The sequence below is a fragment of the Protomyctophum parallelum genome, assembly GCF_964188405.1.
Source record: "Protomyctophum parallelum genome assembly, chromosome: 12".
Taxonomy (NCBI): Eukaryota; Metazoa; Chordata; class Actinopteri; order Myctophiformes; family Myctophidae; genus Protomyctophum; species Protomyctophum parallelum.
Window position 1 is genome coordinate 50,832,233 of NC_139712.1, and position 16,107 is coordinate 50,848,339.

A 16,107-nucleotide genomic window follows, 5' to 3' on the forward strand; every position below is an offset into this window, starting at 1 on the left:
TTCTCAGAACAAACCTTGTTCAGGACAGGGTCTCAGCGGCAGCTTGCTTTCCCAGAGGAAGTGTGAAGAAATGTAGCATCAGAGACACATTTCTCCACGTTTGATTTGACATCTACACTTGGTATCTCACAGTTTTATACGGATGTGCTTTATTTTGTCCTGCGTACAAAATCAACACGCCCTCCCCCCCCCCCCCCCCCTCCACATTACACATTACATTGCTTCCAGAAGACTGGAGATTGTTTGCCGAGACCATAAATCCATGTAGACAGCTTTAGCCAGCTTTTTGTATTAAAGAACCTCTTTCATAAGAAAAGCTTTGTGAAGTAAATTGATGTAAATTACAAAATGCGGATGGTAATTATTGGCAATTTTCAACTGAAGGTATTCCAGAGCACGGCTGTTGCCAGGTCCTGGTATGTATTTTAGGCTGTGACTAATCTAAATGAGAAAAACGTTTGCACTGTTGTTGCCATGAGCCCACTTATGCCCCAGTGCGATGACTGTTTGTTTTCCCCTTTTCTTTTGTTTTGTCTTTTCCCTGTCTTACAAGTATGCTCTGGGAGTGGACAGTGGGGGGGGGGGGGGGTGGGGGGGCAACGATTACACCGAACAAGAGCGAGGTGAATTCAAGTACAGTCGGTACATGTGAAATATCTCAGACGATTCCTCTTAGTCATGCCGTCTGTGTAGCAGGACTGGTGATGGTGAGGCTGTGGTGAGCAGATGATACAGGCAGGACATGTGCTACCTGCTCTGTTGTTCTGACTACTGTGCATTCATTATCTATATGAGAGACCCAATGTAATGCCTTGAGCCTCTGTTCTCAACATCTGCACTGCAGGAATACCAAAGAGGCCAGGGATGCTCCAGACCTAAAACTGAAAAAGTATCACAATGAAACTTTCCCCTCAAAATCATTGATTTTATGCTCCCCATCTCCTTCCTCCTCCTCCTCTCCCCAGGAGACACAGGGAGACCAGCTTAACAGCCTTTTGGCTCACTGGATGCTGTAGGGAATGTTGTTTACCTTGACTTCCCTCAGTAACTTCCCCTCGTCCAGCTAAACACTGCTGTCTGTTTGTGCTGTTTGCCGACACGGGGGAGCTTGAAACATGGTAACTGCAGCCCAGGGGGGGCCGGCGGGGCCATAATGGTTGTCAGACCAGGAATGGGGGGTCTGTGTGCTGAAGGGAGTGAATTCAAACCTAGTGCACATGGAGTAAGCAACCCAACACCGCATATTTAATCCACCGCAACACATCCATGTGCGATGGGTTGTGTGCGCACGCACGTACGTAAAACAATGTCTGCAGCTCCCCCATGCCATCAGCACTGTGCCCCTCACTCCTCTAAACCTCATGCTCACTTCTTGGAGGTCAGGACTCACTGGAGCTCTCTGAAGTGCAGAAAAACCCCAGACCAGACTTGACGATTCATTTCTCAAGCGCAGGGCAAAGTGTTCATGTTACCACGATCGGGGAATAATCTAACAAGTGGTGTATTATATTCTTTGAGGATCCCAGCTGGGAGGGAAAGAGTGCAGGAGAGGGAGAAGAAGAAGAAGAAAAACTGCACAGAGAGAGAGAGACGCTTATCTTAGCTTAGCTGTGCGCTTCGGGAGACCTTATTTGGCGACTTCTGAATAACATGCTATGAGGTTGGCAAAAAAAGCCCCCTCTGGCAGTCCTCAGTCCTCAGGCATCCTCTCCGTTCACAAAAGAGACTTGTCCCGGGTAGCTGCATGTTTTCTGGGGCCTGTGGATGCACTAAATTTGTTTTCAGAGGTGTTTTGGATGCTATTTAGAAAGTGGGATAAAAACCGCTGCCAAAGCTCTTCTTGACATACTACTCTACTGCACCGACACTAGGGCATTGAGAGGCACTCAGACAGATCCGTGGTCTGTGCTTTCCTTTTTTCCTTCTAGGAAATTACGTGATTATAATCAAGGAAGAGCCATGATATTTTCTCAGCTTCTCGTGGGTTGCTCTGTACATTGTGTCTGTGGGCCTGTTCGTCCGTGCTTGTATGCACGGGGGAAAAGAAGATGGCCAGCCTCATCTTTCATCTGTTTTCCTTTCACTATTTATCTTTGAGCAGAACATTCTGGGAATGTCTCCTCTCCCTGCTTCCCTGGCTCGGCGCAAACCACACGAAATGTGCGGAGCAGCCTCTCTGAGGTCTTTGCATGTAACATGGAGTGCGGCGGGTTCACTGCTCGAACCTCGGGCCGCTCCCTCCTTACGCCGTGCGTAACGGGCGTGATGACACGTGATGATAACCTGAGGAGAAAACACGAGTCTGGAGTGGTGCCTCGGGCGGAGCTGACCGGCTGGGCGCGCGCCACGGTGAGCTGCTTCATAGAACGCAGTTAGATAAAGGGAGTTCGAGGCGCGATAAGGGGCACGTCTATACACAGTATATAGTAAAGCGGATCATTCCTAGAAGAGGCTGACACTTGACAGTTTGTTAGCATGATGCAGACGATGGAATCTCATCACTTCCTATCTGGCTCAACATCTGGTGTCTGTGGTCAGGGGGGTGGGGGGGGGGGGGGGTCTGACTGAGAGAGGGAGGGGAGGAGGCTGGGAGCGAGACAAAGGAGAGAGACTCAGAACAGCATCACAGAGATCAGTATCCTTTGAAATATCTTTCAACTTGGATCAACTGAATCCAACCCGATGCAGGGAGTCAGGTGTTAGAGAGATTTGGTGAGAGAACTCATTTCCTGTGGTACAGTGGTGCAGTCTACTGTACATACTGTATTGCAGGGATTCACCCATGGATTTGAAGTGGTACCGCTGGAGGCCTTCCGCCTGAACAATGGACTTGTTTACATAACTACTAAATCCACTTCCCAACCTGGTGTCCATATTGTGGACATGTCATCATATATGAATGTCCAAAAAAAAAGAGATTTCTAAAATATAAATTAAAATTAAATAGCGGAACTGGAAGCTCACATTGTGATCTTGTAGATTTGCCCTTTTTTTTCCTCCACACAACAATGTGTACATATAGGGTACATAAGTGGCTAATTTGTGTTTGGTGCTTTGCGAGCATTACATGTAGGGCCCTGATGTTGCCTTTTGTGGTTCATTATTGATGTAAATAAGAAAGTATCCGAAATAACTGCGAGTGTGGCTTAGGAGAGCCACTCTGAGGGGGAGCACACATTGAACAAATTTAGGTCTGTCCGTTGCCAGAGTGTTTGTCTTTGCATTTACTTTCATTTTCATGCAGCCCGACCACCGCCCGCAAACTTGGTGTAGTCATTTTGCACAAGATTTAAATAAAAAAAAGTCAAACAATAAATAGAATAAACAATGTCACGCTGCAGTGTACCAGAACCACTGGTTGGTTCTTTTGCTACTCTGCATAGGCTTTGAATGTATATACAGTATAATCCTGACCATATAATGAGTAACTCTTTGAAAGGAATACAAACTTTTTTTTTTTATGTACAATTTTATGTAGCCCAAAAAAAAAATGCATCCCCAAAGCTGGAGATTTCTGGAGAGAGAAAAATCGTGTTCTGCAATAAGATCAAACAGGGTCCGTTATACAAGCCAGTAATAGTCGGAAATAATGTGACCTTTGGAGCGGTGGGGAGGCTGTCGACTGGTGTGGTTGGTGCTCAGGTTTTTTAACGTTGAGCTTGCCACGCTCGACTTTTCATCTGAACAAACTTACAGAAGCATGTGTGCTCACAGCTGTAACTCCTTTGCCGAGTGAGGCATGGTTTGGATGGTTATAATGGGACATACAGAACACAGACGCGCGCAAGCACGCACGCACGCACACACACACACACACACACACACACACACACACACACACACACACACACACACACACACACACACACACACACACACACTGGGACACATGCCACCAGAGCTGAGGACAGTCACAATGTAGCCACTGTATATATTTGTGGCCACACTATAAAATCCTGAATTTCACAAACCATACAGGGGTCATAGCTAAATTAATGCTTGGGATATTTTTTTATAGTGCATTACAGTTTGGGATTATGTGCAGCTGTGGGCTGGACACAACTGCCACCTTGCCTGCAGGCCATATGGCCAACCTTTTCAGACATGAAGTAGAGGTATGGATAACTCTGTTCCTCTCTGCCTCCATGCAGCTCCTTCTGGTCATGATGTGCTCCACAGACGAGATGCTGCAGGAAGCCTCCGCAGGCTGCGTGGCCAACATCCGACGCAGACTGGGCGCTCTCAACGGGAAGGCCCGACACGGTTAATGACAACCAACCACAACACTCGAACACCACGTCTCTCTTATCAGTGATGCTTTGGACATTGCTGTGAAATGTTTAACACCAGCTTACGTACAGTACGTCTCCATTTCAGCCCACCAGCCGGAATGGAGTGCAGACTCCTTCCATCCCACTACTCCTCCACACAGTCTTTGAAGTTAAAACGTTGTATGATGAGCAGTGCGGTGTATATTTATGTTCCCCTTCTGTCTCTATTCTCATGGGAAGCTTTCATTCCCCAGCTCTGTATATTAACTATCTCATTAGGATTAATTTATACAAACATATTGTAGGCAACACCGGAAAAGCGGTTCCTTTTGTTTGTTTTCCCGGGGGGAGGTTCTTGTTTTTGCGAGAACATTTTGAAGTACAATAATTGCTCGGTTCTGTCACGTTTGCACGTACGTCAGACGCCCCAGCGCTCTCCTCGGAGCATAGCGAAGCGCCGGGTTCCCTGCAGTCACATTCCTTACCTAATCCACACGAGACCCTGGTATCTAAACAGGACCTACAGCTGGCCATGTTGCTCACTTCAGCACATGTACTGTGGCTTGACATTGGGTGAATATTGTACGTATGCACCGTATCGGAACAAGACAGACATACGACCTATGAGTAATATGGATAAACAGCAGGAAGCACACTGTGTTGTTGTTGTGTGCGAGGCCAGCATTTTCCAGTAAAAATGAGTGTCTATGCAGCTGCAGACATTCTCATTAATGTTGAATTTATGAAATAAACGAGCAAGATATTGTTGATAGCAACCCGGGAATACAATAACTTAGAGAGGGTAGAGGGAGTCATTATAAGAACATATTTTCTAATGCTTCTCATTATTTTTGTCAGTAAAAAGGAAGAAAACATTGGAGCTGTTTGTGGCCAAGGGGACCATCTCTGCACAAAACGTCTACAACACCAGCCATAAAACAATCCATCATGGAAGGAATAGAAGACTTTTCTGAACATAAACATAAACGATGTAGTTGTAGGAGGTTTTTCCTACTCAGTCCATATGCCAGTTTCATAGTAGTTTTGTATGTTTACAGAGTATTTTATGTACATTTCCAGACATCACTGAACCATGAGTGCATTGCTAGGCATATTTGGCTATTCTGAGTGAGTGAGTGGTGGATATAAGTACTCAACCCCAGTACTGAAAGTATAGATATTCCTGGTCAAATACTGTATGCCTCTGTCAAATTTGTAGTTGAGTTAAAGTACTGGAGTACTTTAAAATAATCAAGTATTAAAATAAATGTATTAAATAGTACTGTAATGAAACTCTACCACCTCAGAACCCGCTGTGATGCAACGCATTGCGATCTTGTAAATCTGCCATTTTCATTATATTTCATTCTATTCCGCAGTTCCGTTTGAGCGTTCAAAATAAAAAATTACGAAAAAAATATTATTAAATTTAATTATTAAAATAACGCTGACGAGTTTACAGTGAGGTCCTATATAAAGATCCTATAAACTGGGGGGCCGTGACCTAATCCATATCATGTCGGGGATCCTTGAAATGTAAGACGTCTTTGCACTCTTAATGTCCTTGTTAAGTCAAGAAGATGCCGCGCTGGGCTCCACTACTACTGTGCAGTTTGCATTAAAGCGCCACCACCACCCCTCCCTCCGTACATTGTCTGTCTGATCCCACTATCCTGGTCTTAATTAACCTCAGTGTTCAGTACTCGGCCACGGCAGGCTGCCGCAAAAAGAAGAAAGTTGTGGGACTTTCATCACTAATATCAGCCATGTGCTGATGCAGAAAATTAGCAAAACATCAAAAATATGCACTCGAAAATCTCCATCACTCTTTGATGTTGTAATAAACACTACCAGCTGCTGCTGAGAGGTCAGCGGCGGAGCACAGGTTGGAGGAGCGAGCGAGGATGAGTGAACTCTTAGCGTGATGACTCTGAAGAAGCGACTCCCTCCAGGAGAGGTCCAACTGGGAGCTGATGGCTGAAGCCAGGCAGCCTCTCCAAAATCGCTGGAAGCAAATAAAGCTGCAGTGATTAATGGCTCTTTAATGCCATGCAACATGCTTTTACGGGTTCCAAAAACGGGCTGCACGTCAAAGCGGATTTGAAGGAACGATTCAAACGAAAAGCATTCGTAACAAAAACATGCAAAAGAGGACAGCCCTTATCATGGTTATATCATCGGTCATGAGTAATCACTGTGTCCCTTATCATGGTTATATCATTGGTCATGAGTAATCACTGTGTCCCTTCCATCCATCCATTCTTTCTCCAGCATCTTTCTCTTTTCCAACTTGCTTCTTTTTTGTGTGTGTTGGGCGATTCCGAGGTCGCTGCCCTGGAAGGATATGCATAAGTAAAGTTGTTAAACAAATGTTGCATGTTCTAATGTGGTGGCAGAATTTATGAGATGTGCAACTCCAACTCCATGTTTTGGCCGTCGGCAGGGAGGGCCAGAGGCACTGTCTAGGAGTGCAGGATGCTTGGCATTATCCTCGGAGCTTAAAAAGCCAGAGATATATATTCTTCCTTTCCATGATGGCTTCTCGGTTCAGGATCGGCCTTGATTTACAATCCCTCTTCGTGTTGTTGTCGTAAAGAAATACTGCTTTGATTCACTTTCTGAACCCTGGTCAGTCAGTGTTGTGAAAGGCACAGGGGGAGGCTGAGCGGAAGTAGCCCATTGGTTTGGGGAGCCTGGCCCTCTGGCCCATTGGTCGTAAAGCCACAGTTGAGTGTATTAGCCGAGCCACAATCCCTCTGAGAAAGGAAACTGCCACTTTCTTTGGCTTGACGGCTGAAACAGGGACATTATTCACGGGAAATTAGAGGTTGCGTTTGTATGCCTCAGCAGAGGCAGCAATTACGTCCGCCTCGGGCCTTTCTAGTCGCCATCGGAGATCCTGTGCTTCTCATGGATTCACGACGGAAATAAGGGAGGGATATCCCTGATGTTGGTACTGTTTTGATGGAGCGTTCGCGTCCTGACGTCTGCCACACCCCTGCATTTGAACTCACTGTGCTCATCACCATCGGCCTGACCTTCACGATCCCACAGTCCAGACATCAGTGGGTTCTCAAAGAACAAGACGAGACGTCACACAAGACTTAAATGTGTGGAAATGTTATATCGTGTGTGTGTGTGTGTGTGTGTGTGTGTGTGTGTGTGTGTGTGTGTGTGTGTGTGTGTGTGTGTGTGTGTGTGTGTGTGTGTGTGTGTGTGTGTGTGTGTGTGTGTGTGTGTGTGTGTGTGTGTGTGTGTGTGTGTGTGTGTGTGTGTGTGTGTGTCTTTTAATGGCCGGGCAGCGCTTTAGAAAATGGACATTGTGATACCAGCTCAACTGTGTAAAAATGGCCTTCTTTTGATGTTTTTTTTTAAAAGGTCCCACATCTCCCCTAATGCTCTGCAGCAATATTTAATAAAATAGTCTAATGAATTGTAAAAGTTCCTTCCAGATATTAGAAGTGGCTTTCTGTCCCCCTCCAGAGATCTGAAGCATATTTTTTTTAATATAAAATCACAAACGGTTGCACAGCAGAAGTAGTGGCAGCGTGGTTTGCTTGTGATGCGGCCATAAAAAACATGCACGTACACAAGGGCTCCACAGAGCTCCATCTAAACTCCCAGCCGAGAGAGAGCTGAGGCCAGGATAGCCGAGGGCCAGCGGGTGAACACGGCTTCTGTTCTCGACCTGTAAATTGGGTCTCGTGTCATTACAGCCTCCACACACACCGCCAGGCCTGTGTTGTGTGGCGCGCTGTCCCACTGTTTGCACAGCGCTTTGCTTTCACCCGGTGACGTGACTTCACAGCTGTGCAAAGGGGCGGCGGTGGCTCAGGGGTAGAGTGCCTGGATGGTAACCGTAAGTAAGGTTGCCAGTTCGAACCCGGACTCCCCCAGAGTTATACTGTCGAAGTGTCCTTGAGCAAGACACTGAACCCCTAATTGCTCCCGATGTGCTAGTTGGTGCCTTGCATGGTTTCCGCTGCCATCGGTGTATGAATGTGTGTGTGAATGGGTGAATGTAATGTAAAGCGCCTTGGATAAAGGCGCTATATAAATGCACCATTTACCATTTAGCTCAGTGCTCCTTTAAAGGTTAAGGTGCCGTCTTGTAATCCGCTTGTGTTACTCAGTGGTTTTTGGAGCATTTTTTTAAAAGTCTTTCATTGCCCTAATTAATCCTGACGTTCCCATCCATAAAGTGTAAATAACAAGCTTTGGCATGACAATAAATAAACAGAGAAATGAGGGGGCAAATATACCGCAATGTCTGGGTCGGGTTTCAGGACCGCAAGAGTAACGTCTCCATAAAGGCCTCAACAATATTAATAATGCCTACATTGCTCATGACAGCTGTGGCTTTTGCTCACGTATATTACTTACAGGGCTTTACCAGGCTTCTTGAGTAGAAAACGTACCTGTAGCAGCGTGGAACAAATGGTAGCCAAACTCTCGGAAAATTGTCATACGGGCCAAAACCTTGCAGTGGAATGGCTCTCGGCTGTAACCTGTGTTGTATTTATATGCCAAAATTCCTGATCAGAACACTGAACTTTTGTAGCATTTTAAGTATGACTAGAACATCCTGATCCCAAACAACAAACTGGCGAATGCGATCCATAATGGACTTGGTCCTTTTTATTCACTATTATTAGGATAAACAATTGTGTTGCAACTGCAGTTTATAGCAAATTTTAACCCCAAAGTGCACTGCCTTCCTTACTCTGCAAAAGATGCTTTAAGTGCTCTACAACCTTGCTCGCCTCTTTAATGCAGTCCATTTCACTACAGCTGTGAGTGAGGGACTGCTGTTAGCCAACGGCATACGGTACACATCCAGGCTATAAAGGCCAATGTCAGGGAATAGACAGAAATGCTGATCTCCTCACACACCATGCAGGCAGTGATGAATTGGCACACGCATCCAGCCGCACAGCTGTGAACCATAAGGCCCCGTCAGAGTTCCCCATACTGGGTTGTAATGTGAACCAACCTGAGAGCTCCTTGTGGCGTCCAACCAAAGACCCGATATTCTCCTTAAGTTTTCATTAAGAGTCTTTTCATCAAGATATCATGACTCTAGACCTGCGTGGGAGAAGCACGACCGAGGGGAAATAGCACGAAATCAACAACTCACCAGCAAGATATTGGAGAGCATCAAATTTAAAGGCTAACTGATTGCACACGGTGCGCATCCGTGTCGTAGCTTGTGCCACAGACTGGATTTAGCAGGAGAATAAGAACGATATTATGTAAAAGCGGTCCATTTTCCACTCTGACATGCTGTGACGTCACCTGCCTATCACGGTGTGTTCTCTCTGACCTCTCAACTTTCATCATTTGTTTTTCTCCCGCTGTGGATCTGACATTAATAAATGTCCTTTTCCCCCTGTGCAATGCATCAGCCCCTGCAGCTCCAGTCCAGCCCAACGCTGCCTGTCAGCCTCCCAAATACACCCTGTACTTCAGAGCTCCTCAGCTGTCTCCTAAAGAAAATACCTGGAGCCTCAACAACTAAAGATAGCACCATCAGCATTATAGAGGTGATGACATACGGATAACTGAAACATTTTGCTGAATTTTTCACACTGGCATTACAAATGACCGAATCAAACGCGCCTCTGTTGTTATTCTTGCGTGAGCGAGTGGTCTTGGCGAGGTCTGTTTGCACAAAAAGTGCACTTTGTCTGACTTAATCCGACTTGGATCCAGGGTGAACCAAAATTTAACATCCAGAAAGCATGTTAGTTGACAGCTGTATCCATCAAGCCCATTGCACACTGGATACTGAGCTGTCCGCTCCTCCCTGTAAAGGAGTAGCTAAGGAGTAGCTTACTGTATATATGTGCCTATTTAATAGACATTTGTATATTCTTGGAAGGCCATATTTAGAGAGACAACACAGGACAGGAGGGTTAAAAGAGCAATGCTGCTCCCAGATACAATTATTCTGCACTGTAATTTTGAGGCGTAAACGTTGCAGCTTCTGATGGCATTGGGTTTGCATCTTGATTGCTTTAATTGGGTGTGGACAGGCAGTGCACATTCATGCTTTCTGATTAGTGTCCCAAATGTTTAAAACCGTTCTCTAAAACACTTAATTGGGTCATTTTAAACAACCTTGAGAGCTTACTTTTTGGCTACCATCAGTCACATTTTCCACAAGGCTGGCAAATTATTGGAACAAATAGGTCTTGTGGCTTTACAAGTGGCCCCCGCCATGTAACTCCAACTTGGTTTACATGGAGAAATTGATTCCAACTCTGGTGTGAAAATGTCAAATTAAATGAGGGCCAGATTAGGGTTGTAGAGCCTGGGGTTTAAACATTCATTTGGCTTGTAATGGCATAAGGTGTTGACGTAACGCTGATTTCACATAATGGCCACCTTTCTAGCCAAATACTTTCTAATGCACCCTGAATGATGGATGTTTTGAGTATATCCTCGGGCAGAAAATGGCATGTTCCCTGCTGATCACAGTGTCAATTGCATGTCTGCTTTTCACGTTCACAAGTCCAAATCTTACATCTGCAAACATGCAATCTGCTCCCTCAAGCCCTCCCTCCGCCCTGCTCTGCTGCAAGCGGTGTTTCATTTCTAATAAATAAACAGTTTATTTGTCTGATAAAGCAGATGCCGTTCCTGCGAAAGGCTTGGAGCTAAATGGGTCTAGTCCTTCCAGGAGCAAACAAACGTAACGAATGCGAAGGATATAAAACCTTAATGACAAACACCCCTCTGTCGGAACAGGCCAAACCCACAAATTAACTCTCCTGGAAGCAGTGCGCGAGGAGAGTGAGCGATGGATGAACCAGCCAGTGCAGGGAAGGAAAGGAGAGCTTTGTTCCATTATTATCCACACAAAGTTTTCACGTCACAAGATCTATAAGCTCACAACATGTCATAACACAACAAGTTTGTGAGCTTGTAGATCTGCTACTGATGTGCTATCTTTTGTGTTTGCAAAATTGCAGGGTTCTTCAGTGTTTTTCAGGGCAGCCAAAAACCCCTTAGCTGAGAGAGAGAGAGAGAGAGAGAGAGAGAGAGAGAGAGAGAGAGAGAGAGAGAGAGAGAGAGAGAGAGAGAGAGAGAGAGAGAGAGAGAGAGAGAGAGAAAGCAGGTATACCTTATTGTCTAACTTTTTCAGATTTCATATACAGTAGCTTCATAGACTTGTTTTGATGTTGGATTCATGTTAATGTGTATTTTCAGACGGTTAACATTTTAATTTAAACCCTCAATATTTGGTGAACTTGACCGTTGGCCGTGTACTTGAGCTGTTCTTTTCCCATCCATCCATCTTCAAACGCTTATCCGTAGTCGGGTCGCGGGGGCAACAGCTCCACCAGAGTGCTCCAGACTACCCTCTCCAGGGCAACATTAGTGACTTCCTCCTGGCCAGTGAGTCGATGTATTTCCTCCAACTGCGCCTTGGTCTGCCCCGGGGTCTCCTCCCAGTGGGACGTGCGTCGAGGACCTCCCTAGGGAGACGCCCGAGAGGCATTCTATAACCAGATGCCCCGAACCACCTAAACTGGCTCCTTTCCAGGCGAAGGAGCAGCGGTTCTACTCCGAGTCTCTCCCGTGTGACTGAACTTCTCACCCTATCTCTAAGGGAGATGCCAGCCACACGTCGAAGAAAACTAATTTCGGCCACTTGGATTCCCGACCTTATTCTTTCGGTCATGACCCACACTTCATGACCATAGGTGAGAGTAGGAACACTTCATGACCATAGGTGAGAGTAGGAACACTTCATGACCATAGGTGAGAGTAGAAACACTTAATGACCATAGGTGAGAGTAGGAACACTTAATGACCATATAGTGAGAGTAGGAACGAAGACTGCTCGGTAGACGGAGAGCTTTGCCTTCTGGCTCAACTCTCTTTTCGTCACAACAGTGCGGTACAGCGACTGTTCTTTTCCCCTCCACACAAAATCTCTGAAAATCCAAGCCAATCTACAAGCTCACGATGCGTCACAGTGCGAGGCGTTGTGATCTCGTAGATCTGCTATATTTTTGGCTTAAGTTTCCCATCGCACAAAGATTTGTTGGCCCCCCTGTAGTTACTCTGAGGACCCCTTAGGGGTCCCGGATCCCCTAGATAATTAAAATGTGAAATTATCTTTACATTGTATGAGCTCACTGTTTCTTTTTTGTGTGTGTTGCACATAACGGAGGTTCCCATCACTGCAATGTAGATAGCGGTATCTCTGCACAGGCAGTCATGATATTAGTGAGGTTGTGATGTTGATATAATGTAGCCTATTATGTAAAAGTGTTCTATAGTGTTCTATAAATCTAAATGCCACGTACTGTTGTGCTGTGGTGGTACAGCAAACAAAGAAATGACATGTCCGTCCAGTCCAAAGAAAAGTGATATTTTTTTTAAAAGGTATATTCAGTGATTTCACTTAATTCAAATATCACTTATTTTTTTGTTTTGTTGTGATAATCCTCCCTACTATAGAGTGTGCTGGCCATATAAGGAGTTCCTCCCTGTCCCCAGTTAACCCCTGGGGGTCAAAAAACCTTAGGTTTCGTTTTTGACTCTCTATCCTGATTGGACGAAAGGCTGGGTCCCACAGCCAAAAACGAAACCTAAGGTTTTTTTAGTGAAATCACTGAATATACCTTTAATATTAAGATGAAACGGAGCTGTCTGGAGGCTGTCACCAACTCACCATCATGTGTACTTTTTGTACCATGATAGTTTGTACCAGCCAACATCACCATTACCAGAGCGGTCAGAAAGCCTCTGTGATTAATGGCGTGCTTCGACTCGTTGAAACACTTAGTGCAGCCGTGACATCCAGAGACCGTCTGTGATGGAGATATGGAAGCGAGTGAGTGAGTGAGAACAGAGGCTTGAGGCGAGGTAATTGGTAGATTAAGATAAAAGAGATGCTATTGATGGACTCCTGTGAATTTCCATTCTCCAGGGAAGGGCCTTGGCAAATGTTTAGGTAAGAGTTAACAGGGGTCACAGCAGGTAACATTAAGTTCAATTCGGAGGAAAAGGCAAACTTATATATCGGTTATAACTTGAGCAAATAAACTTGGCCCGACCTTAATTAAAGTGATTACATGAACTGACTCATTCATAATGTGTTTGCACAAGCTGTTAGTACTTCCCCCGTTAAATGAAAATAAACACAAATAAACAATAATTATACAGGTCTCTCTCTACCCCTTCATAGTTCTTGCTGCTCATGTCCTTTCGAATCACTACATCAGATAAACCCCAAAAGAACATAGCTGGGGACCTCTGGGCTGCTGGCTCATGGGACTCATTACAGTCAATGAGAGGGTTCATCAGAAGTAAGCTGTGGTGGCATTCAAGTGGCATTTTATGAATGTCACCTCTGTTTATTGTGCAAACGATTATCAAGAACTCATGCTCTCTGCAGGAGTGCTGGTTCTCAACACTTTTTTTATTGTTTTTATTCAAGGACCCCCCATAACTGAAAGTGTACAAAAATGGAACCAAATGTACCCATTACAGACCACTTTGCAAATTAGGATCACAATGGAAACAAACTCCTATAGTGCTTTTTGTGTTATTATTTTAGCATCATTATACTATTGTATGCCAGCTGTAAAAAAGTAGGCTATTTTGTATTGAAATCACTGAAGAGGAAATTAAATTTGCAGTTGCACAGAAAGACATGCAAAAGTTGGCTATGTTGAAACAAAGCTGTGCCCTTTAGAGCGCATTGTGAATAATACAGAGGGTGGAAAAAAGGCGCTGCGTGCCACCTGTGCTATATGCGTATTGTCTGGACGTTAACGCATAACTCATGCGGATCCTCATGGTCTGCGAGAGGAGCTGTCAGACCTGGTCTTGTATCGCCGCTTATTGCTCAAGAACTAACCCCCCCTTCCCTCCAAGAGTAATAGAATCCACAATAAGTTGAGCCGAGCAGCACTAAACTGCCTCAGGTCCAAATGCTGGACAGATGGAAGTTGTCCAGACCGGGAGGATTCTCATTCTACCTATACGCTGCAGCCAGAGTCGGGGAAGGAACGCGCATTAAACATTAACTTTATGTTCGCAAGCTCGGGCCCCGTGCAAGGAAACATGAGAAGGGTGAGATATTCAGAGTCCCGGGTCCGGCTGAATAAAGAGGAGAGGCGAGCGTGGTGCGTGTTGGTTTGAGCTGAGGATCTCCTAAGGGGAGCATGTGAGCAGGGAATGAGGAATACTGGAGCTACGCAGCAGACAGACAGACGCACGACTGGAGGGGCGCGCAACAGGTAGGAGTCTGGGAACAGGAATACAATATACAAACCGCCGTTACTTTTGTGTCGGTGTTAAAATAACTTGTTCCAACGGAGGCGTCCGATTATCCGGTTATTATTGAATATTATATCCAGTATAACACTGCATGTTAATTTGTTCCGTAATGATGGCACTTCGGTATAGGCTATACCTATATCACAATGCTCGTACATATAAATATATCCCGTGTTCGGAGTTAAACTCATGATGCAGGCTTTTAGTCTTATATGTAAATGAAGGAGGAAAAAGCAACTGTTTTTTTTATGAAAACATACTGTTGAGCAACCAAAATAAACTTGCTGGGATGAGACAGAGATGTGGGTTTACGGTTTACGCTGGATATTTCAACCTGTGATGGAATGCGTCGCAGCTCCTCATTCAGACAATGTCATCATTCCGCACATGGATGGACCATGCAATATTGCATTTTTACACTTTAACGGAATAATTCCAAACGGTGCACTGCACGGTGTTTATTCGTACATGCAAACATGCAGTATTTGCCTGTGCCTTTGAATTGACAGTATTGTATAGCCTATAGGCTACCCATTGAGCGATTTAATAAATACATTAATGTTACTATAGGCTAAACGGCACTCGTTTTCTGTAGAGTTATCCGGTTACCGTATAAATGAGCTGTGCAATTGGTCCACTCTGCAGCGCTCTGTCAAGTGTGTTTATAATCTTATAAGCAATAAAGACTGTAGGCTATAGTTGTTTAGGGTTTAGGCTATTAAAAATAACGCATCCTTATTCTACTTTCACAGGACAGACACACCGTGGCAGCTTGAATGAGCGCGCTGTGAGTGAGTGAGTGACCGTCCTTTTTTTTTACGCAGCAGCTGCTAGAAGAGAAGAGAACACGAACTAAAGGAATATCTATCTGTCCAAAGATGAATACAATTGTGTTCAACAAGTTAAGCAGCCAGGTCCTGTTCGAGGAGAAGGCGAAGGAAGTCGAGAGGAGCAGCAGGAATTATCTGGAAGTAATCGACGGGCAACATCCAGACCTGCTCTCCAGCAACCACCAAGTCATCAAAGAGAACGCAGCCATCAGACACAGACGGCAAGGGTATGTGGATACAGATAATTAATCCATTTACACACCGTCTGTGTCCGAATTATAGAACAGCGTGTATAGTGAAGTCAATCTAAACACTGCGTCATCACTATAGACACAGAAGGATATGTCCTTCTAGTATGTGGACGATTCCGTTTAAAACGTGCACCGTGCCAGCTCAGTATGCGGGGCAGGGTATAGCCTATGTGTGTCACCTTACACCTGACAAAAGCTACAATACAACTTGTAGGCCTACTCTGATTGTGGTGCTGCAGCGAACAGGCTATAGACCCAAATTAGAATAATTCAATATCCACCTGAAATGCCTATAGCTAAAATTCAGGATTGACTTCTTTCTCCATGTAACTGACTAAAATGATTATCAGTGATTTATAGTAGCCTGTGCGTAATGCCCTTTACGCACGAGCATGCAATCTACAGTAACGGCAACGACGTCATCCACTTGTTTTGAATTCCGATGGCGTTAATTAG

At 45.0% G+C, this 16,107-nt stretch overlaps 1 protein-coding gene across 1 annotated transcript in view; it reads left to right on the forward strand.

Annotated features, from left to right (window-relative positions):
• Nucleotides 1-16,107, forward strand: part of odad2 (outer dynein arm docking complex subunit 2) — a gene marked incomplete at its 5' end in the record, with an annotated part of 96,255 nt that overhangs the window by 51,214 nt on the left and 28,934 nt on the right. The window contains 2 exons of the mRNA XM_083777823.1: nt 4,152-4,263; nt 15,387-15,627. Of these exons, the coding sequence (XP_083633949.1) occupies nt 4,152-4,263; nt 15,387-15,627 (353 nt within the window). The remainder of the gene's footprint in view (nt 1-4,151; nt 4,264-15,386; nt 15,628-16,107) is intronic.